At 40.4% G+C, this 24,227-nt stretch overlaps 1 protein-coding gene across 1 annotated transcript in view; it reads right to left on the bottom strand.

Annotated features, from left to right (window-relative positions):
* The window catches only part of LOC309551190 (ceruloplasmin-like), a 192,301-nt gene that overhangs the window by 99,879 nt on the left and 68,195 nt on the right, over positions 1-24,227 (bottom strand). Inside the window, exons 7-10 of the mRNA XM_082251689.1 lie at positions 22,059-22,198; positions 18,366-18,512; positions 8,138-8,361; positions 5,842-5,992 (exon numbers count right to left, since the gene is read on the bottom strand). Of these exons, the coding sequence (XP_082107815.1) occupies positions 5,842-5,992; positions 8,138-8,361; positions 18,366-18,512; positions 22,059-22,198 (662 nt within the window). The remainder of the gene's footprint in view (positions 1-5,841; positions 5,993-8,137; positions 8,362-18,365; positions 18,513-22,058; positions 22,199-24,227) is intronic.

Below are 24,227 nucleotides of genomic sequence, written 5' to 3'. Positions count from 1 at the left end.
TCCCATACTAATCCCCCCTCACCACTATCTGAGTATGAGTGTCATCTCGTGGACTGTTAGGGGGCTACAGTCTCCCCACAACGGATAGCGATCCTACGTCACCTTAAACCTCTTAATTCTGATATAGCACTATTGCAAGAAACCGATTTAACTTCAAAGGACTTCATCTGTATGCACAAATTATGAGTTGGGCAGGTCTATGGCTCGGCGGTAGTTAAGGGGAAAGCAGGTGTGGTCCTCCTTATTCACAAAAATCTTTCCTGTGAGGTACTTTCAAAAAGAAAGCAACGATGTTGGCTGGATTATTGTACTCAAACTGAGATTGTTCTCTAGGGAGTGGTCCTCTCCTATATATATGCCCCAAACTCCTCCTCTAAACAATTCTTTCAAGCTTTGTCCTCCTGCTTAGCTCCCTATATCCACCTTCCTCTTTTTGTTGGGGGGGAATTCAATTTGGTGATGCATCTCCTCGAGCACAAATCCCTTGGTATGGCCCCCCCAGACCCCCCCCATCAATGGTCACCACCCCTCTAATGCACTTTGTAGAAGGACTGCAAATAATAGACCTCTGGAGGTTAGCCAGTCCTGACAATTCTTTTTTCTTATCCTCTCATAACAGTCTGTCCAGGTTAGATTATTTCTTTTGCAATTCCCTGTTCTTGAACACACCACTGAATCCCATATTCATGAGATCGCTTTTTCTGATCATGCCCTGATCTTGATAGACCTGTTAGATTTGGTCCCCCTGAACTCTATTGACATTTGGTATTTTCCATCCTACCTACCAAACAACCAAGACATCCTAAAGGTTATCAGGGGAGCCTGGCCAGATTATGTGGACACTAATTCGGGTCATAGCGCGAACCACTGGGAGACTGGGAAGGCAGTGCTACATGTCAGAATCATTGACTTCTCGGCCAGCTACAGAAAAAATATTACAAAACAGTACTGTGCAGCTAGCCATGCTCTTCATGCTGCCCAAAACAATCTTACGCAACAGAACTCCCCAGAACATAGGAATGCAATTTGATTTGTGAGCAAATGCTCAGGAAAAGATCCACCAATCTTTCCTGGACCTCCAATACCACAAATTTGGCAAGAAAGCTGGGAAACTGCTGGCCTGTTTGAGCAAGGGTTATCCCACCCCTGCTCACATATCTGCCCTGAAAGACAAAAATGGTAAGCTTATGTCGTTCCCCAAAGATGTCAATTCTATACTAGAAAAATTCTATGCCAACCTGTATGGCTTCAACCCTATTGATGCGGTGACAGTGCAGAATTTCCTGGATCAGGTTCCTGTTCCCCAGGTAGACCCCCTACATCTAGATCAGCTTAACGCCCCAATAACCGCCTCAGATGTAATGCCTGCAATCGCATCTCTGTCTAACGGGAAGGCCCCAGGCCCTGGTGGGTATACAGTTTTACAAGTTGTCTGCTGATACCATTGCCCCGACCCTCGCCTCTGTATACTAGTCAATCCTGGATGGGGGCCAGTATCTCCCTTTGGGCTTCCAAGCCCATATTAAATTAATTACCAAGAAGAGCAACACAGAGCCAGCTTCTTATAGTCCGATCTCCCTGTTAAATCCAGACTCTAGAATTCTCTCTCAAATTATTTCCAACAGGTTAACATCGATCATGCCCTCCTTGATTCACCACCCCCTTGCTGGCTTTACGGCAGGGCTATCAGCCACTTCCAACATATGTAAAGTCCTTTCAGTTTTGGAACATGCCAGAGCTAACCCCACCAGTGATCTAACTATCATCACTCTAGATTCCGAAAAGGCTTTTGATAATGTTAGCTTTCACTGGTTGCGGTTAGCTCTCCAGGGCTTTGTATTTACTGGTCCCTTCCTTCACCTAATCTTTGCTATGTACTCTGCCCCATCAGCGAATATTAAAGCTGCAGGCCACATATCCCCCTAACAGTATCCCCCTTCATAAGGGAACCAAACAGGGATGCCTCCTTTCACCACTGTTATTCAACTTAGAACTTGAACCTCTGTCACATTACCTCTTCTCCTATTCACAACTGCATGGAGTTATGATAGGTCAACATGAGCTACGCATGGCTTTATTCGCTGATGACATTCTAATATTTAGCTCTAACCCCGAGATGGATATGCCCCATATCTATGAAATCTTCACACGATTTCTGGTTTGCTCAGGGCTTACAATACATTTCTCCTAAAGCAAAATACTTTCTTTATACCATCTTCTCCATAGGCAAATCCCATATTACTTACCTCGGAATTAAAATAGGTAAAATTACCCTCTTCCCTATATCACCTTAACTATACCCTGATTCTCTACAAAATCATTGGGGAATTTTTGGGAAATGCCATCTGTTTAAAATGGTCAGCTTCCCGAAACTCCTACACCCCCTCCAAACCATTCCTCTCCTGCTACAGCACAAAGACCTCCAGAAACTCCAAAAGGTTCTCTCTATCTTTCTTTGGCGTGGTCACTGCCCCCACATTACCTTAAGTCATACCTCCCCAAATGTGAGGGGGGCGCCAGCTTGCCGAATTTTTGAATCTACAACCTGTCCTGTCTCAGAAGAGTGGGTTTGGACTGGATATCTCAGGCCTCCAGATATTCTAACTTTGAACTAGAGTCCCAGATGGTAAACCCATGTGGGCTGTCTACGTTGCTGCAGTGTTAATTTTGGCAGCAAATTTCAATTAAGTTTTAGTCTTAGTCTTAGGACTAAAATGGCATTTTAGTTTTAGTCCCATTTTAGTCTTCTGCAAGTGTTTTAGTTTTAGTCGTATTTAGTCGACTAAAACTCCAGTATATTTTAGTCGACTAAAACGCCCTACATTTTAGTCGACTAAAACTCATTTTAGTCATCTATAATCAAATGGGTGTAGTTCAATTGTAATTTGTAATGCATTATTTAAGCATTTCTCTACAATTTCCAAACTCATTATATACTACTGCTGGTCCTGGAGTGAAAAAATCTAATATGTTATTATTTATGCTTTGGGCATGCACCAGTGTTAATTTTTGGCAGCAAATTTCGATTTAGTTTTAGTTATAGTTTTTTGACTAAAATGCCATTTTAGTTTTAGTCGTATTTTAGTCATCTGAATTGTGTTAGTCGACGAAAACGTTTTAGTCAGTTTTAGTCGACGAAATTAACACTGCGTTGCTGCACTGCAAGATTCACTCCCTCCCCCCCCCATTTTTCAGAAACACAATCTGGGACATTTTGATAGCCTGGAGAGAGATCAGGAAAAAGTTGGGCCTGTCTCCTTTTTTTCTCATCACCTTCCGATAATCAGACACCCTATGTTCTTACAGACGCAACAGCACGCGGTATTCTCCACATGAGCCTCCCGCAGGCTTACTAATTTTGGTTATCTCTTTGACCCAGCCTCCAGAAAAGCCTTGTTATTTTCCCAAACTTGGCTCAGTATATCCTACCCATACATTACCATATCTACGCTCAACAGACAATCAATTTTGCGGCTAGTCTCTGCCCAGCTAGAGACTTCAGATTCCGCACCTCCCTGCTGGATACTCTTCTTGAGCATCAGCAACTCATGATTTCAGACTTCTAAAAACCCTTGGCTGCTTGCCTCGCCAAACCTATGCACGTTGGCTCACCTCCTCGTGGAGCAAAGACCTTCACACCCCAGAAGAAATAGACTGTATACTGAACAGTTATAATACCACCTGTGCTTTTAATTCCAATGAGTTCTGGCGAGAACAACAGTTCAAGTCATGCACCATGCTTATATTCCCTTCATCATGTCTACAACCTCTCCAACTCAGATACAATGCACATGGTGTAGTGCACATAGATCTTCACTGTTCCACAGGCTGTGGCTCTGCCCCCTCATCTCTCGTTTCTGGGATCAACTAGAGAACAATAGTGTGGTTATGCCAAGCAAAAATCCTCTTTTCCTCCTATTTGGCTACCTAGAAAGCCTCTCAAAATTACAACTTCTGGTTATCCAACGCAACAAAGCCTGGCTCATGGCTGCCAGAAGGGACATTCTCAAACAATGGACATCCACCTCTGTTCCAACCATTACGGATGGGAAAGCAGATTTATCCAGCCTTCTACGCATGAAAAAACTGAACTTGCCCTATCTTCTCACAACCATTCTCCTCACTTCCACAACAAATAGGACTCTTATATTTCTATTTTGCCAGCCCCTGTCAGCCCCAACTCTGGTCCTCCACCTCCACACAATAGGGTGACATCACTATACACTCTGCTTCAGCAAACCTGACACCAAGGATCCACCTCCACCTTTTGCTCACCTACTCTTAGAACAACACAAGACTTTACCTGTATATGGTTAAAAAGACTTTGCTCCACATCTTCCTCCCGGTGAAATATTTCACCTATTTATTTTATTGATATACCCTGGGTGATTGATGTCTTCAGAGCTCAGTGTTAGCTATCCTTTTGTAAAACCTAGGCTTCAATTCCATTCCACCCCTCCCCCTCTCCCTTTACTCTCCCTCTTCTACCCCTCCCTCCTTTTTTCTTTTTTCCCCCCATTCTCCCTCCCCCTCCCTCCTCCTGTCCCTCTGAAACTCTTTGTTCTGTAACTTGGAAAATCCAATAAAGTTTCTTTAAAAAAAAAAAAAAAGTATGCAACGTAAAACAAGAAGTGAGTGGAAAGCCTTGCAAATTAAGGGAATTTCTTGGGGACCCTTGGATAAACAGAACTAGGGTCCCCATTGGAAGATTTCCCCTCTATTACTTTTCTGGGGACAACCCAACATTTGGGATTTTCTTTCACTTTCGCTTTCAATGACAATGGTAAACGGGACAAATAGAGAGGGTGAATCTCCCTAACGGGGGCACAGGCAGCAATAAAAACTGACAGGTGTTTTAATCACTCCCACTCTATTCAAAATGAAAGAAAAAAAAATGTTTGCCTTTAGTTATACTTTTAATTATGTTGTCCCTATCTCACTCCTTAGTTAGTCCCACCCTTTTTCCTAATGCTTAATCTCCATGAACTATGATTTTTTACCTGATGTTCATCTTTTAGAATCTGCACATGTTTTGAGTAAAAATTTTTAATTTGCAGGATGTCATTTGGATCGAGTCACTGTCTGCTAATTCTACTGAGGCTGTAAGTTACAGCTATCTTGCCACAACTGGATTAGTTATAGAGATCACACTTGCACTTAGACTGAAGAAGCAAAATAGCTATTGTTTATTTTGACTTTTGTTGAAGAGTTTCACTATTCTTGCTGTGCTATTATTGCTGCACTTTTCTTTATGAAGTAGGTGATTTATATTTATAAGTAGAGGAATCTCTGCAGTGCAGCCTGACTACCGCTGTTGCAGTTTCACATTTATCTTGTTAAAAAAAAAATTGTGCTGCAGTTTTGCATGTTACAGTATGAGAACTTATAAATTGGTGTTCTTGCAGGCAGCTGTTTTTCACAATTAGAGTTTGCACAAAGTTTTTTAAGCTTCTTTTTCCCTTTAAAAGCCAGTTCACAGTACAATTTCTGCATGCACATTTTTGATGCATTCCAGTGCGTTTTTCCACCTCTTTTTTCCTTCATCTTAATTTAGTACATGTGTGTTCCAGTGTCTTTTTGATGCCTTTTGCCGCGTTCCAGATGCAGTCCATAAAAAAAATGCAGCAGATTCTACTTTTGTTGACCGCATTAGAACACACTGCACTGGTGTGAACTAGGGCCATTGGAATACATAGAAAGCACTGTGCATGCATTTTTTTATGCAGAATAAAAATGCACTGGACTGCATCTGGTGTGAACCTTAGCACAGATAATACGGTATGATTATTATATGTTAATGTCAGAATATGATAATATCTAAAGCAGAGAGTCTAAACTTACAATGTTTTGTATTAGCCTCCTCAAAATCAGGATCTTCCGTGTCCACTGACTCTGGGTTGCCTGTAAATTGATTGATGTTGTCTTGGAGGTACCAGCTTAGGTTCTCATCAAATACAGTAGGCATCACTATAAAATCGCAATCTGCATTTTTCTGCAAAAGTTAGAAAAGGAAAATCAGTTTATCCCTGATCTTGGACTCCAGGAAAAAAGTGGTATTCTTTTTAATCCAGTAGGAAGCAGTCGAGAATTTTGTTTGTGCACCATAACTGTGAGATACTTTTGAAGTATTGAACCTCCTGTGATACACCTGGCAGCAGAATATACATATGTTGAAACTAGCTACGGTACTTATATATTTAGGCAGCAATGCCTTAGGAACATAGAAATGTCTGCCTCTCAGGAACTGTACTCCAGTTATTCCATATTTTCTAATGTAAAATAAACTGGAATGTCAGTTTTGGTTAGACATAAGCTGGACCATAAATGAGTAGAATTTGAAATGAAAATTCCTACGAAAACAATGTTGTAAGAGAGTTTGTTCATTTTTCTAATCATTAGCGGGTGAAATTGATGTTCATTTTTGACTGCGTTGACGAGAAAATTCGAAGGAGCGAGTGGAAAACAGTGTATGGGGTTTACATTTGTTCCTTAAAGTCTATTTCTTCCAAAATCAAATGTTAAAAGCAAACAGGATCTTTCAAACGACATTCAAATGTTCTGAGAATTTTTTTTATTAACTTTAATAAGACTTTTCCAAAGATGTTTTGTTTGAAATTCTTAAAAATTGAAAAACTTTTTTTTTTTTCATTTTTGATAGAGCAAGGGGGTTTATAACTGCTGTCCGATTTTTGCCATCTGTGTCCCTTTGCAGAGATTTTTCTTCACTTCCTGTCCCATAGCTAAACAGGAAGTGAGAGGAAATCCCTGCAAATTAAGGGAATTCCTTAGGGACCCCAAGGGCACCAGAACTAGTGTCCCCATTGGGAGATTTCTCCTCTAATACTTTTCTGGGGACAACCCAAAATTTGGGATTTTCTTTTTATTCTCACTTTCAATGATAATGGCAAACAGGACAAATAGAGAGGGTGAAACTCCCTAATGGGGGCACAGACAGCAATAAAAACTGACAGGTGTTCTAATCCCCCGGGGGGCACGCAGAGTGGCGATTGGTGCTGCGGTGTGTCACTTTGACACACCGCATCTCCAATCTCGGTAGATGACGTAGGCTCTTTACCATGTGACCAGCTGTGACCAATCACAGCTGGTCGCATAGTAAATTGCAAGAGCCGTTGATCGGCTTTCCTCAGTTCGTGCCTGACAGGCACGAGTAGAGGAGAGCCAATCTATGGCTCTCCTAAGTGGGGGGGGTCTGTGCTTGTAATTAGCATTGATTACCAGCGCAGACCCTTGGGGGGGTGCCACTAGAGCCACCAGGGATGCCCACCCATGGCCACCTGGGATGCCCACCCATGGCCACCTGGGATGCCCACCATAGCCACCAGGGATGGCAATCAGCTCTCAGGGAGCCTGCCAGTGCCCTCCCCATCAGTGCTGCCCACCATTGCCATCTATCAGTGCTGCCCACCAGTGCCCATCATTGCCATCTATCAGTGCCATCCACCAGTGCCCATTATTGCCCACCAGTGCCACTTAACAGTGCCCATCAGTCCCACCCATCAGTGCCGCCCATCAGTGCTGCCTAGCAGTGCCCATCAGTGCTACCTATCAGTGCCACCTATCAGTGTCCATCAGTGCCGGCTATCAGTGCTGCCTATCAGTGCCCACCAATGCTGCATATCAGTGCTACCCATCAGTGCCACATATCAGTGCCCATCAGTGCTGCATATCAGTGCTACCCATCAGTGCCACATATCAGTGCCCATCAGTGCTGCATATCAGTGCTGCCTATCAGTGCCCATCAGTGCTGCATATTAGTGCCCCCCAATCAGTGCCTGTCAGTGCGGCCTCATCAATTCTCATCAGTGCAGGAAAAACGTATCTATTTACAACATTTTTATAACAAACAAAAAAAAACTTTTTGTTTTTTTCAAACTTTTCGGTCTTTTTTTATTTGTGTAGCAAAAAAGGAAAAACCTTGTGGTGATCAGATACCACCAAAAGAAAGCTCTATTTTTGGGAAAAAAATTACATAAATTTGGTTTAGGTACAGTGTTGCATGACCGCGCAATTGTCATTCAAAATGCAACAGCGCTAAAAGCTGAAAATTGGCCTGGGCAGGAAGGGGGTTTAACTGTCCTGAATTGAAGTGGTTAAACAAATAAGGAGCAGGATTTACCTGAACATTTTCTGTAAATTTCTTACACACTAACAGAGGACCAACAAGACCAGAGTAGGTGTCTTTGACTGGATCCACTGATGAGTAATAAAGCCATGCTATGCAGTCCGGGTCATCCTTGGTGGGACCCACACTCTCTGGTACAGACCATCTGTATGTTACGTTGCCCCCTGGAGCCACATGGGAGGGACTCGATTGACCATTTTGATCATTGGTGTCAAAACCTGTTGTAAAAATAAAATTGAATGCAATATCTCCTTTTTAATTCATTTATTTCCCACAGTGTTGCAACTTAATTTTAGTATAGCTACAACTGTTTTTATGATACGAATGACACAAATGTGCACTTGATTAATGTTATAAATGTTATCATAAAAAAGGAAAAACACTGCCGAGCATAACCCTGAGGGCTCATTCAGACAGGTACCGAGACCCATTCTGTGTGCTTAGCTGCTGTCTTCTTTGTATTCATATACCTCAGAGCTACTTGCAGGTAGCCTATAGAAGTGGATGCAGACACAGTGGCTGCATGGACACAGTCATGTGTCAAAATCTGACATGGATGCAGGAGTGGGCAGGCAGCTCCGAGGTGAATGTAGACACAGAAGACAATGGCTCAGCCTGCAGGACACATATCAACTCATGTCTGCATGAGCCCATAGCCTAGGAAACAGAACAAATATGTTCCACACTTCTCTTGGATATTAAAACTCTATATAAACCCAATAACCAAAATCTCATATATACTTTAATATGGCAATGTCATTTCAAAGCAACTTTTAATCTTTTTAAATATACAGATTAAATGAAAAATAAAATATCTAGTGATGTTCCTATAAAAGTACCTTTTACTTTCAATAAATGTTTATTGATTTTTTCAAAAAGATACTTAAAAACAATAGATGATACAAGACACTTAGACCCCATTCACACTGGGGCGACGCTACTTGCCGGGGCGACCTCACATGGACTTCATATCATTGAAGCTTCAAACAAAAGAAATGACCGCACTTCCGATAACTTCAAAGAAAAGGAGTGTCTTTATTCCACATCAATCGAGTTGGCAAATACAAATACACACTGTGAGTGCAGGACAATCGGTGGACGCGTTTCACGACTGGATATGTCGCTTATTCATCACCAAATTCACTCTGGATGTGCATCGGCCATATATACACCCCATACATACAGCTGGCAACAATTGGAGTCATCAAGCTAGTTGTTCCTCCCTTTGGTCAGCTGTTGGGAATCTACGGCTAGATTGCACAGACAGAGTGACCCCAACAAAATCCAAACTTAAAAACACTTGTGAAAAAACATTTTACATATATATAGATATCAATCAAATGAATATCCTTAGTGGTAAGTGCTAAAGTGAAAAAATAATAATCAAGAATAAAAACATATATTCAGTGTATATAATACATTAATTATATATATAAGAAAGATATATGCATATATAAAATATAAATAAAAAGAATATGTATTGAAAAAACCTTTGTGAGTGACTTGAAAATGATATTGATATACTATAAAATATTGATTGGTCATGTGCCATGTCACAAAAAATTCTTGATGTCTAAAAGAGCCGTTTAACCGGCCGCAAAAACGATGTATTGTATTCAGAAAAGGAGCAGTTTAAATATCCAATATACAAAAATGTGGAAAAAGTAAAAAGCTCTAATCTGTGAATTTCTGCCCAACAATCATGTGCAAAATAATGCGGTGGTATATTTTTGAAAAAATAAGAAGAAAAAGTGAAAAAATAAAAAAATGAAAAATGAATAAAAAATTCACAGTGTATATGAATTACCGCATCGATGTCTCAAGGATATGTTTCCATGAAACATTTACAGATGGTAAAACACTAGTAAAATTATATAAGAGATAGTCACATGTGTGTGAATCGTATGTATAAAAAATTTTTTTAAAAAAAATTATTATTATTATCTCCATATATTAATGGATATACCCGATTCAACATAATCAAATGTGACTAAAAAATGCAATGCACAGTGACATAGTTTATATTTATCTTATTTTTCTTAAGTTGTATAAACAGCGATGGGTGCTAATCAATGTGGACACATTGTAGCAACCCATTGCTATATTGAAACATGTTACTAATGTCAGTGTGCAACTCCTTTCTCGTGGCTGAATTTCTCATATAGTGTTAAAACCACAAAACCTCTTTTTAGAAGAAAAGCCTTACAAAGAAAAGGCCGTCCAAAAAGAGGGGGAGAGGGGATTGTTTGGGAAGAAAAAGAAATACAAAAACAAGGAAGAATCGGGTACAGATCACTATATATTAATAGGGTAAATTTGGCCAAAATTAGCTCACGATTTAAATTAGTTAAACATGCTAATAGGATACCCGATGTGTTAAAATCGGCCAGTCTATGGGTATACATGGAAGTTTATCTTATCTAAATCAATCTAAACAATCTAAGATTTGATTATTGTATTGTTTTATTTTATTATAATCTATTTTATCACTATGAATACTGACATCTTCCATGAATCCCAGAGGCAGGGGAGAAAAAATTGGGAATGAACCTCCAATATGTTGTTATAATTATGTATTTTAATATTGAAAATCTATGGTACTACAGATGACTCCAGGACTCTAACTAGAATGCATCCAATATTTTATCACATATATATGTACATCCTATACGAGCATGTGGAGTCCGGAGTCATCTCTATGATTCTCACAGATCTTGAGAAAAACTTAATAGGTGCCATTAAAGTGCTTATATATATACATTCTAGCTAGGATAAAATGGTCTCAGATATTCCTATATGAAAAAATATCACTGGATATCTTGTATGAATTTTATCAAAGCAGGGGAATGTTGGTAATGATCATTATTCTGGACAGATGTTGAACTGGTATGAATACTAGTGTAACTAGTGGACGTTAGGTATAAAAATGTGTCACGTCCCACTCAAAATTCATACCTTCGGGTATTCTTGTACGGAGTTTGAATATCCAGAAAACTTCACGTTTGCAAAGTATCTGAAAAATATCTCCTCCTCTTTTAGGTTTTGAGATTTTTTCAATGACCTGAACCAGGACCAGGGAAATATCACCTTCATGTAGGCCGTTGAAATGACGAGCGACATTAGTTGATTTGAAACAACGAATGTCGCTTAAGTGTTCTCTAAATCTATCCTTGAGTCTCCTCGTTGTTCTGCCCACATATTGGGTTGAACACTTTTTGCAGGTGATCAAATATACGATATAATCAGAGTTGCAGTTAAAAAACTTGTCTATTTTGTAGGTCCTGCCACTAATAGTGGATTGAAAATGAGGAGTGGCAGGACCTACAAAATAGACAAGTTTTTTAACTGCAACTCTGATTATATCGTATATTTGATCACCTGCAAAAAGTGTTCAACCCAATATGTGGGCAGAACAACGAGGAGACTCAAGGATAGATTTAGAGAACACTTAAGCGACATTCGTTGTTTCAAATCAACTAATGTCGCTCGTCATTTCAACGGCCTACATGAAGGTGATATTTCCCTGGTCCTGGTTCAGGTCATTGAAAAAATCTCAAAACCTAAAAGAGGAGGAGATATTTTTCAGATACTTTGCAAACGTGAAGTTTTCTGGATATTCAAACTCCGTACAAGAATACCCGAAGGTATGAATTTTGAGTGGGACGTGACACATTTTTATACCTAACGTCCACTAGTTACACTAGTATTCATACCAGTTCAACATCTGTCCAGAATAATGATCATTACCAACATTCCCCTGCTTTGATAAAATTCATACAAGATATCCAGTGATATTTTTTCATATAGGAATATCTGAGACCATTTTATCCTAGCTAGAATGTATATATATAAGCACTTTAATGGCACCTATTAAGTTTTTCTCAAGATCTGTGAGAATCATAGAGATGACTCCGGACTCCACATGCTCGTATAGGATGTACATATATATGTGATAAAATATTGGATGCATTCTAGTTAGAGTCCTGGAGTCATCTGTAGTACCATAGATTTTCAATATTAAAATACATAATTATAACAACATATTGGAGGTTCATTCCCAATTTTTTCTCCCCTGCCTCTGGGATTCATGGAAGATGTCAGTATTCATAGTGATAAAATAGATTATAATAAAATAAAACAATACAATAATCAAATCTTAGATTGTTTAGATTGATTTAGATAAGATAAACTTCCATGTATACCCATAGACTGGCCGATTTTAACACATCGGGTATCCTATTAGCATGTTTAACTAATTTAAATCGTGAGCTAATTTTGGCCAAATTTACCCTATTAATATATAGTGATCTGTACCCGATTCTTCCTTGTTTTTGTATTTCTTTTTCTTCCCAAACAATCCCCTCTCCCCCTCTTTTTGGACGGCCTTTTCTTTGTAAGGCTTTTCTTCTAAAAAGAGGTTTTGTGGTTTTAACACTATATGAGAAATTCAGCCACGAGAAAGGAGTTGCACACTGACATTAGTAACATGTTTCAATATAGCAATGGGTTGCTACAATGTGTCCACATTGATTAGCACCCATCGCTGTTTATACAACTTAAGAAAAATAAGATAAATATAAACTATGTCACTGTGCATTGCATTTTTTAGTCACATTTGATTATGTTGAATCGGGTATATCCATTAATATATGGAGATAATAATAATAATTTTTTTAAAAAAAAATTTTTATACATACGATTCACACACATGTGACTATCTCTTATATAATTTTACTAGTGTTTTACCATCTGTAAATGTTTCATGGAAACATATCCTTGAGACATCGATGCGGTAATTCATATACACTGTGAATTTTTTATTCATTTTTCATTTTTTTATTTTTTCACTTTTTCTTCTTATTTTTTCAAAAATATACCACCGCATTATTTTGCACATGATTGTTGGGCAGAAATTCACAGATTAGAGCTTTTTACTTTTTCCACATTTTTGTATATTGGATATTTAAACTGCTCCTTTTCTGAATACAATACATCGTTTTTGCGGCCGGTTAAACGGCTCTTTTAGACATCAAGAATTTTTTGTGACATGGCACATGACCAATCAATATTTTATAGTATATCAATATCATTTTCAAGTCACTCACAAAGGTTTTTTCAATACATATTCTTTTTATTTATATTTTATATATGCATATATCTTTCTTATATATATAATTAATGTATTATATACACTGAATATATGTTTTTATTCTTGATTATTATTTTTTCACTTTAGCACTTACCACTAAGGATATTCATTTGATTGATATCTATATATATGTAAAATGTTTTTTCACAAGTGTTTTTAAGTTTGGATTTTGTTGGGGTCACTCTGTCTGTGCAATCTAGCCGTAGATTCCCAACAGCTGACCAAAGGGAGGAACAACTAGCTTGATGACTCCAATTGTTGCCAGCTGTATGTATGGGGTGTATATATGGCCGATGCACATCCAGAGTGAATTTGGTGATGAATAAGCGACATATCCAGTCGTGAAACGCGTCCACCGATTGTCCTGCACTCACAGTTTGTATTTGTATTTGCCAACTCGATTGATGTGGAATAAAGACACTCCTTTTCTTTGAAGTTATCGGAAGTGCGGTCATTTCTTTTGTTTGAAGCTACCTTGGATTGCGGATCCGACCAGCACCTGATCCCAGCCTCACCTAGAGCGGTCTCCCTTGTTTGGATTCTTCATATCATTGAAGTCAATGCAGGTCGCCCCAAAGAAGCTCCGGACCCTTTTTCTAAGTCGGAACGACTTGTGTCGCTCCTGTTAGAACGGGTCCACAGCTTCTCTATGGCAGGCGACCTACGGCGACCTGTCAGGCGACCAGTGTGAACGGGGTCTAAACATTTTCTGTGATGCTCGTATTTGTATAACCTTAAGTACAAAACTACCTTTTAGTATCTTCCTTGTATAGGGTGTCCACACTCTGTCCCTCTCTACCAACTGTGCTCTTGATTTAACACCCTGTCATATGCACTTCCAGTGGAGACTATGGGGTTGATCTACTAAAGGCAAACAGGCTGTTTATCTTGCAAGTAAAGTTATACCTTGTGAGGGTGAATAGTTGGAAAACGGCGCTACCTAACGCATGTGCAAAGATGCGGGTGAAGAGGAAAAAAGTGCTTAGTCCTCTTCACCCGCATCTTTGCACATGCGTTAGGTAGCGCCGTTTTCCAACTATTCACCCTCACACTTTATTTCTGCCCCTAAGTTTTTTAGGGGTTCGGTTGGTGGCTGCAACCTTATATTTCACTGCCTGTCAGTTCTCATCCATAGCGCTGGTTCTCCAACCCCCCGTTTATAAAGTTATACCTTGCATGGGAATTATCACTAGAAATGAGTGAATATGGTGAAATTTTCTTTTGCAAAGAATACCTAAACCTATGCAAGGAAAGTAAAAAAACTGCATTTTTGCTTGAACGTGATTGAACGATGAAGTTAGCAGAAGTTCAACTCATTCACTAAGCTCTGAGAAAATTCTCATGCAAAGTGCAACCTGTAAACCTCTGAAATCGAAATGAACACCGCATATTCTTCTATAGTGTGTACGTGCCTCAATCCAAAGTACAGTGGGGAAAATAATTATTTGATCCCCCTCAGATTTTGTAATTTTGCCCACTTACAAAGAAATGAAGGGTCTATATTTGTTATCATACGTGTATTTTAAATGATAGAGACAGAATATCAACTAAAATCTGGAAAAAACAGGATACAAATATTATAAATTGAGTTGCAGTTCAGTGAGTAACATAAGTATTTGATCCCCAAGCAAAACATGACTTAGTACTTTGTGGGGAAATCCTTGTTGGGAAGCACAGAGGTAAGACATTTCTTGTAGTTGGTTACCAGGTTGCCCTGGTAACACAGCATATTCTTCTATAGTGTGTACGTGCCTCAATCCAAAGTACAGTGGGAAAAATAATTATTTGATCCCCCTCAGATTTTGTAAGTTTGCCCACTTACAAAGAAATGAAGGGTCTATATTTGTTATCATACGTTTATTTTAAATGATAGAGACAGAATATCAACTAAAATGTGGAAAAAACAGGATACAAATATTATAAATTGAGTTGCAGTTCAGTGAGTAACATAAGTATTTGATCCACAAGCAAAACACGACTTAGTACTTTGTGGGGAAATCCTTGTTGGGAAACACAGAGGTAAGACATTTCTTGTAGTTGGATACCAGGTTGGTCCAATCTTCTTTACAGATCTTCTCTAAATCCTAAAGGTTTCTTGGCTGTCGCTTGGCAACTTGAAGTTTCCGCTCCCTACGTAAATTTTCTATAGGATTAAGGATTATAGGATTAAGGTGGAGACTGGCTAGGCCACTCCATGACCTTAATGTACTTATTTTTGAGCCACTTCTTTGTTGTCTTTGCAGTATGTTTTGGGTCATTGTCATGCTGGAAGACCCATGCACGACCCATCTTCAGTGTTCTAGCTGAGGGAAGAAGGTTTTCATCCAAGATTTTACAATACATGGCTCCGTCCATTGGCCCCTCAATGCAGCAATGTACCTTTAGCAAAGAAATCGCCCCAAAGCATAATGTTTACAACTCCGTGTTTGACTGTAGGGATGGTGTTCTTAGGGTCATAGTCAACATTTTTCTTCCTCTTAATGCCAAAGAGTTCAATTTTGGTGTAATGCGACTACAGCACTTTCTCCAAATCCTTCTCGGAAATTTGTAGATGTTCATTCGCAAACTTCAGATGGGCTGTACATGTGCCTTCTTGAGGAAGGGGACCTTGTGGGTGCTGCAGGATTTCAATCCATGGCAGCATATTGTCTTACCAGTGGTTTGTTTGGTGACTGTGGTCCCAACTGCCTTGAGATCATTCACAAGCTCCTCCTGTGTAGTTCTGGGTTGATCCTTCACTTTTCTCATGATCATCCTTACCCCATGAGGTAAAATCTTGCATGGAGCTCCAGACCGAGGGCAATATATGATTTTTTTTGTATTCCTTCAATTTGCGAAACAATTGTTTCCTTCTCACCAAGCTTCTTGCTGATGGTCTTTTAGTCCATTTCAGCTTTGTGCAGGTCTACAATCTTGTCCCTGACATCCTTTGACAGCTCTTTGGCCTTGCCAATGATGGTGAGGTTTGAATGGAAGAAAGAGATTCTGTGGACAGGTGTCTTTTATACACATATCGAGTTGTCGTTCGGAGCACCTTCCAAAATTGACAGGACTAATCTGTGTACCACATGAGCACATACTGTAGCCAGTCTGTGGGAGCCAGAATTATTGTTGGTTGGTAGGGGATCAAATACTTATTTTACCCACTGGACTGCAACTCATTTTATACAATTTGTATCATGTTTTTTTTCTGTATTTTTGATTGATATTCTGTCTCTATCATTTAAAATACACCTTTGATGAAAATTATAGACCCTTCATTTCTTAGTAAATGGGCAAAACTACAAAATCTGCAGGGAATCAAATCATTATTTTCACCACTGTATCCACACTGGTACCCACACCTGTCTGCTCTCTCCTTCCTCCGTTATCTGCATAAGTCACTTTTGACAATGCCAGAAACAAGCAATCCTGGGAGATGGCCTGGCTCCTCTTCTAGCACACAGTAGGTGATTGATAGCCTCAGCTGTGAAAGTTTCCTTATGAGGCTGTGTTGAAGGGGCATGTGTGTCCTTTCCCTCCACTCAGGTTTCAGATTACACTCAGCTGTGTGCAATGTGCTTTGATGTGCATAATGTCAGATCCCTGCCCCCTGCATTTTGGAGCTCAGGAATGTAAAATAAACTCTGTAATTTGAAGAGCTGTGGAAAAGAGAGGGCTGCAAACAACAAGTACAACTTTTGTAGGGCGATTTGCTTCACCTATGTATATTATCAGGGGCTAGTGAATTCAGTGGGTATATGTAAGAATTTACAACCACTTTAACCTTTGTTTATAGTTTTGCTGAGATGGGTAAATAATGAGTAGTAGGAGGGCTGAAATCCCCCTCCCCTTTTACTGGAGAAAAAGACATTCAAGATTTTGCATTGTTAGGGTCAGAGGAAATACAGTAAAACTTTGGATTGCGAGCATAATTCGTTCCCCAAATGTGGTTGTAATCGAAAGCACTTGTATATAAAGTGAATTTCCCTATAAGTAATAATAGAAACTCAGATGATTCGTTCCACAATCATTTATTCATATAAAAACGATTACAGCAATACAAAATACAGTATAAAGTGTGCTGTAAAAATAAAACAAAATAAACTGTACTTCAGAAGCTACAGAGTAGAAAAAATAAGAGAGGTTCACACTGCCGCAACCTGAAAGTTGGTTCGACTTTGCCGGGCAACTTCAAGGCAACTTCAGAGAATGCCTGGGTAATCTCCCTTTAATGTTTCGATCAGCATAACATCAACTAAGATAAAGATCCAACTTGGAGGCAACTTCCAATAAAGTCTAAGGGTACAAGTCAGATAGAAGTCTCTTTGAAGTAGTACAGGAACCTTTTATAAAGTCAGAGCGACTTCGGTAGTGTTAAAGAGGAGATCTAGCCCCCCCCCCCCAAAAAAAAGAAAAGCTAAAAAAACTGTCGTTTCTGACTTTTAATATGAGGACACTTACCTGTCCTGGAATGCAGCGGTGTTGGCACCCAAGCCAATGTTTCCATCGGCTCTCGGGTGCTGCCGCCGCCATTTCCTGTAAGGGACACTGGCATGGCAGCCTTGCAGCTTCACAGCCAGTTCCCTACAGCGCATGTGCAAAGCGCGATGCGTTTTGTGAATGACCCGGAGGTAGGGGAAGGAGAAGGGGAGGTCGAACCTTGCGGTGGCGAGATCACCAGGAAGTTTGAGCGGGTACCTGTAAAATCCAGGTACCCCTTCCTCCTCCCCCAAAAGGTGCCACGTGTGGCACCAGAGGGGGGAGGAATCAGATAAGCAGAATTTTCCCTTTTGGGTGGAGCTCTGCTTTAAGACAGCTCTCATTGACTAAAATGGGATTTCATATGTCACGCAACTTGGAGTCCCACAAGTCGGATCCCAAGTCGCGGCAGAGTGAACCGAGCCTTATACTGGCGTGATGCCACGCGTATTGCAAGACCTTACTCGTTTATTATGTTAAAATGTATAAAAAAAAAATTATGTTTGTCTCATAACACACTCGCAGACCAAGTCACTGGCAATCCAAGGTTGGACTTTAATTGGAAGCCTTATCAAACCATGTATGAATAATAACGGTCAGAATGGTATTCACCTTCATTAGCATCACCAGTTTTGTAGACAGCACCTTCCATATCTTTTTTATAGCTCACTCCATGGACATGAATGCTGTAAGTACGGCTTGCTTTGTTCATAAACACAACCTCAATAGTATCTCCTACATACGCCCTAATGAGAGGACCTAATAATCGAGAGAACACATATGGTTTTACAACACAAGAAAGAATTAAAACACATACCTCGATATTCTCATACAAGACAGAATCTAAAACTAGCCACATACAGTACATCTGGGTTAACGCTTTTGCATGTGCCTTTACATTATCCACAGACCAAAAAATACACCTGCCTTAGTTTATTTCCGAAAGGAAAAATAAGTTTGGTTTGTTTTATCTGTGTATGTAAATTGTGGTGTTACTGACAACAAATGGCAATGAACTACAACTTGCATATAACAGCTGGTTAAACAAAGAATGTTTGCTTAAAAGTGACCTCAAACTGACTTTATATGAGCCCCCTTAGACCTTATCCATTAATTATTATATGTTCAGATACACAAGGATGCAAAATTGTATTACAAAAACAATCACACCTACCCAGGCATATTACTATTAGGTTGAAAGAGAAAAATCTCATTCAGGGAGAATCGCAACAAAAGTCATCTTGTAATTGAATGTTACTAAAAATGACGTGAAGCTCTGTCATTTTCTGTAAAATGCAATGCACTACGGTTTCCTGGAAGTATTATGTACACAGAATGTGTACTAAACGCTCCCTGAAAATGTCATTTCCTGCTTATGTGATTGGTTTACTGATTTTCCCAGAAGTCTACACTAAGATACAAATCAGACTTTTGGCACCCCCTGCAACAAAAATGTCATTTTTGGTGAGATACTCCCAATAGGAAATCACGTCTAAAGGGATGCAGATCCTGCAATTTTCCTCAGAAGAGCCCTGCAGGTGTAGCAGCTGACTGATAATTATAAAGACACTTTATGTTTACTTTAGATTCACTTACCACATGGACACAGACAAACAAGCATCTATTTCTTCAGAATAACAAGTAGGAAGGAACCTGCAACAAAGTTTGTCAAAATCCTTGCAAAGTACATAGATCATCCAGAGGGGAATATTTTTTTTTAACAAAAGTGGAGTTACTCTTTAAACACTTGTAGTGCTAATCAGTGCCCCTAGGGGGCGATCTGCAAGATACTACTCCCCACCATCCCACAAATATAATTCAATGTTTACTAATGTCAGAACTTCTTCCTTGCTTGTGGACATGTGTGGTTTGTTTCATTCAGAACTGAAATTCAGACAAAATCTTTTTCTTATTCAGAAATTCATATGTAATCGAATTTTCGAATACAACAGTAGCGAATTTCAATGAATCAAAATTAAACATTAACAAAGTAAATTGTTTTGTTTCATTCGGAAGTAGTTTGAAGCATCCAAGTGAAACAAATGATTCAAATCCATTTGATAATAGCTGGTTGGGCTCCCAGCTGCTGTGTCCTTAACATCCATTACTCATCTGCTGTCAGTGGGATTCTCTGCTTACAGCAGAATGTGAAAAAACAATGCCGACATTAAAAAAAAAAAAAAAAAAAAAAACAGTGTGCCCCCCCCAATCTATACCAGATCCTTATCCAAGCATGCAGGTCAGGAAAGGGGAGGGGCAAACGAGTGGGGGGGGGGGCATGTTGATGGCGACAAGGGTCTCTTCCCTAAAACCTGGCTGTGGGGGTCTGTGGGTGAGGGGCTTATCAGGATACTGAAGCCCCCTTTAACAATGGGGCCCCCATATCCCATCCCCCCATGTGAATGAATATGGGGTACACTGTACCCCTACTCATTCATCAAAATATTGTCAAAAATAATTAAAAACAAAGACAGTTTTGACAAGTCCTTTTTTTAAAAAAAATTCCCCCAATGTATATCCAGCGTCAAATCACAATGAATTCTGCTGCTGTCTAACATGTCAGGTTCCCACCCACGCTAAATAGACAAAGGGACAGAACCACCTGCTGTTACCGGTGACCACACCCCTTTGTGTATTTAGCATCTGTGGAAACCGGAGATGTCAGACGCGGGAAGGCAAGCGACAAATGTGGACCTTTTTTTTTTGTCGTTGCAGTGGCAGCAACGTTCATTGTGATTGATGCTGGAAGGACTTTTGTTGATATTGTTTTGGGGTTTTTTTTATTTTTTGTTTTTATTTGCTTTGTATTTTTTTTTTTTTGGATTGGGTTTGTGTAGCACCTTCCTAGGTAGGTGCTAGTGAGAGAGTAGTTTTTGGATCTGTCTGCCTATCAGAGGAGCAGCAGGCAAATCTATATTGCTTTCTGTCTAGCAGAGAGCAGGATCTGCTAGTGAGGTCTGCTCAGTGTGCTCAGTATGCGATTCATTGAGGCTAGAGAGTGTTTAACACTGGTCCTGTAGGGAGGCACGTTGGACAGTTGGAGGAAACCTTGCCAATGGGTACATAGGCTTTGATACAGTCCTGGTGATTGGCAGAGACAGGCTGTCTCTGTGCATTCTGGGATAATGTATAAAAGCCAGGAGCACATGTGCTTTGGGGTCTTTGGCTGGTGAGCAGAGTCCCAGAGGGACCTCTGTAGCAGTGGCACGTGGCATCAGGAGGTCGCCCTGTGGGCCAGAGGAACAGAGCTGAACCCAGAGGTCCAGGAAAGCTAACTGAGGGGCAGACACTGGAGACCCTAGAAAAACAGTATCATGAGTATAGGGGATCGTGTCAAGGGGCCTGACCTGAGGGAATCCACCCCGGAGTACGATAGTCAGAGGACGGGTGTCAGTGGTTGAGAAAGAGGATGCTAGGAAAGTCTCCTGAAGAGAATTTAGTTCATCAAGTCATCTGGATAGAGGCTTACCCTCAAATTAATTTAAGTGGCAGGGTGAATCAACAGCCTGGCTGTTTCGAGAATTAGAAGTCCTCCATCTTGTGAATAGTTATTACAGAGTATCCCACTATTCCCTACTCCCACCCCTATGTAAAAAAAAAACACCAAAAACAACTACACATCCCTGAACTGATCATTGCCTGAGCCAAGGAGGTTTAAATTGTGAATGCCAGTATTGCTAACGGTAACCCAGAGGGACCCGAGAGTGTAATATCCAGCAGTCCTCAAGGAGGCAGTGCTACATTTGTAATAGCATTAAAGAATAAAAAAATTAGAATGCTGAAGATACAAAAAAATTACAGAATTTGTTTTGTATCTTTGTTATCCATTTTGTATATTCACAAATCCTAATAGCTGGTTGTTAAGGAACATGTGGATTTTCCGCTGACAGCAGAATGTAAACAAAACAATTGCATTAAAAAATTTGTTTTTTTTTTTAAAAAATAGCATAGGGGTCCCTCCCATCCATACCAGACCCTTCATAGATTTTAATGGGAATCCCACGCCAAAATTTATAGAAAAAAAAAAGGCGTAGGGTTCCCCCAAAATGCATACCAGATTCTTATCTGGGCAGGCAGGCTGGCAGATCAAGAAAGGGGGGAGGGGGGTGGGGGATGGCCGGCTTGCCAACCGATTCTTATCAACCAGCTATTCTATTCTATCAATCCAGCTAGCCTGTTTACTTTTAATCTTAGAGACCATCATGAGACATAGTCCAATCAATGACAAGACATTTTATACAGCAAGCATCTATTTTGTACCTCCTTGTATCTCTGTAAGAAAAGTGTAGTAAAATCACCAATTACCCAAAACTCCAAGATGCATTTCCTTTTCAGATCTTGGTTTTTCCTCAGTGAAGGTTGAGTCTGTGAATTCCCTGTACAGGGCTTTCTTATAACATCCTCCAATTCTCTTGTCATTTTGGACAAAATATACTGCTGACTCACTGAAAGGTATTGATAATAGAAGTTATATGTTATTATATAGTTATTATTTGTTTATTTCCATATCTTGACTAAACAATAGGTTTATGCATTAAGGATTGGAATTAATTTAAAGTGGTTGTAAAGGCTGAAGGTTTTTAATGCATTCTACACATGAAGGTAAAAAACCTTCTATGTGCAGCTCCCCCCACAGCCCCCCTAATACTCACCTGAGCCCCCCTTATACTCACATGAGCTCCCTCTCAATCCAGCATTGTGCACAGGAGCCTCAGCTGTCCTGGGGTTTCTCTCTCTTCATTGGCTGAGACAGCAGTGGGAGCCAGCAAACCAATGAGGAGAGAGCGGGGTAGCAGGGCCAAGCCACGGATCTATGAGTCTTATGGACGCATAGAGCTGGGCTCAGGGGCGAGCCTGCACCAATTCCACCATAGCAAATGGTTTGCTATCAGGGGCACTGGTCAAAGGAGAGGAGCCAGGAGTGTCGGTGGGGGGAAAAAAAGGATCAGGGCTGCTCTGTGCAAAACCGTTGCAAAGAGCAGGTAAATATTAAGGTTTTTTTTTTTAAACAAATCTTTAAAATCACTCTTCTCTTCTCTCCAACGAGTTGTGGGCGGCCCCTCCAATGAGTTGTGGGCGGGCCCCTCCAATGAGTTTTGGGCGGGCCCTCACCATCCTCATGTACAACACAGTCCTGCATTGTATCTGATGATGTCACAGTGCAACCCATGGCTGGAGAGCATTAGGAAAAAGGGTTCCAGACATTCTTCACAGAGTGTGGTGGAAGCCTGCCGGAGAGTGAAATAATCTTTGTGATGTGGGAGCGCTGAACTTTAGGTGGATGCGTTACAACACAATAGGCGGTTTACGGTCCTAGAGGCTGCTTACCAGTAACTGTGGGGTCTTGCTGGACTCCCAGAAGAGTTTACTAAAGTTTAAAAAGGATGGGAGTGCCACGCTAGCTTATATAGTCCTTTGAAAGATTTTTAATTATATCTAACAGCTAATGCATTTCGGGGGCTCGGCACTCCCCCTTCATCAAGACATTTTGGACAATTTCATGCTCCCAACTTTGTGGAAACAGTTTGGGGATGGCCCCTACCTATTCCAACATGACTGCGCACCAGTGCACAAAGCAAGGTCCATAAAGACATAGATGAGCAAGTTTGGGTTGGAGGAACTTGGCTGGTCTGCACATTGAGTCCTGACCTCAATCCAATAGAATACCTTTGGGATGAACTAGAGCGGAGACTGCGAGCCTGGCCTTCTTACCCAACATCACTGCCTGACCTCACAAATGCGCTTCTGGACGAATGGTCAACTCAATATTGAACCTTACGGACTAAGACTGAGATGCCATTAAAGTTCATGTGCGTGTAAAGTCAGGCGTCCCAATACTTACACTATACAATATAGTGTATCTATCTATCTATCTATCTATCTATCTATCTATCTATCTATCTATCTATCTATCTATCTATCTATCTATCTATCTATCTATCTATCTATCTATCTATCTATCTATCTATCTATCTATCTATCTATCTATCTATCTATCTATCTATCTATCTATCTATCTATCTATCTATCTATCTATCTATCTATCATCACATTTTAAGGACTTTTTGTCTTCTCTCTATTTCCAGTTGTTAGCTTCAATGAAGTGCTGAGCCCCTGAAAAACATTGGCTGTTACAAAATAAATGAAGTCACAGGTCTACATTGTTGGAGATTTATATACTGTACAGTATATACTTTTTTTTTTCCTGGATGGTCCTCCATTTAACCGGTTGCTGACCGCCGCAAGTACATATACTGCGGCGGTCAGCCCCGGCCAGGCAAAGTGACGTACCGGTACGTCACTAGCCTGGGAGCCCATAGCAGGCGAGCGTGCGCCGCTGGAGGTGCGCGCCGCGGGAGGCGCGCTCCTGCCCCGGCGCGTTCACGGACACCTCCGTGTGTGACATCGGCGTCACTTGCGATCGTCCGCTCTGAAGGGAGAAAGGCAGGCGGCTAATGTAAACAAAGCCGCCTG

The sequence above is a fragment of the Pelophylax lessonae genome, assembly GCF_965119305.1.
Source record: "Pelophylax lessonae genome assembly, chromosome: 3".
Classification (NCBI taxonomy): Eukaryota; Metazoa; Chordata; class Amphibia; order Anura; family Ranidae; genus Pelophylax; species Pelophylax lessonae.
The sequence above is the reverse complement of the archived record's forward strand: the minus strand, read 5'-3'. Positions and strand labels throughout refer to the sequence as shown.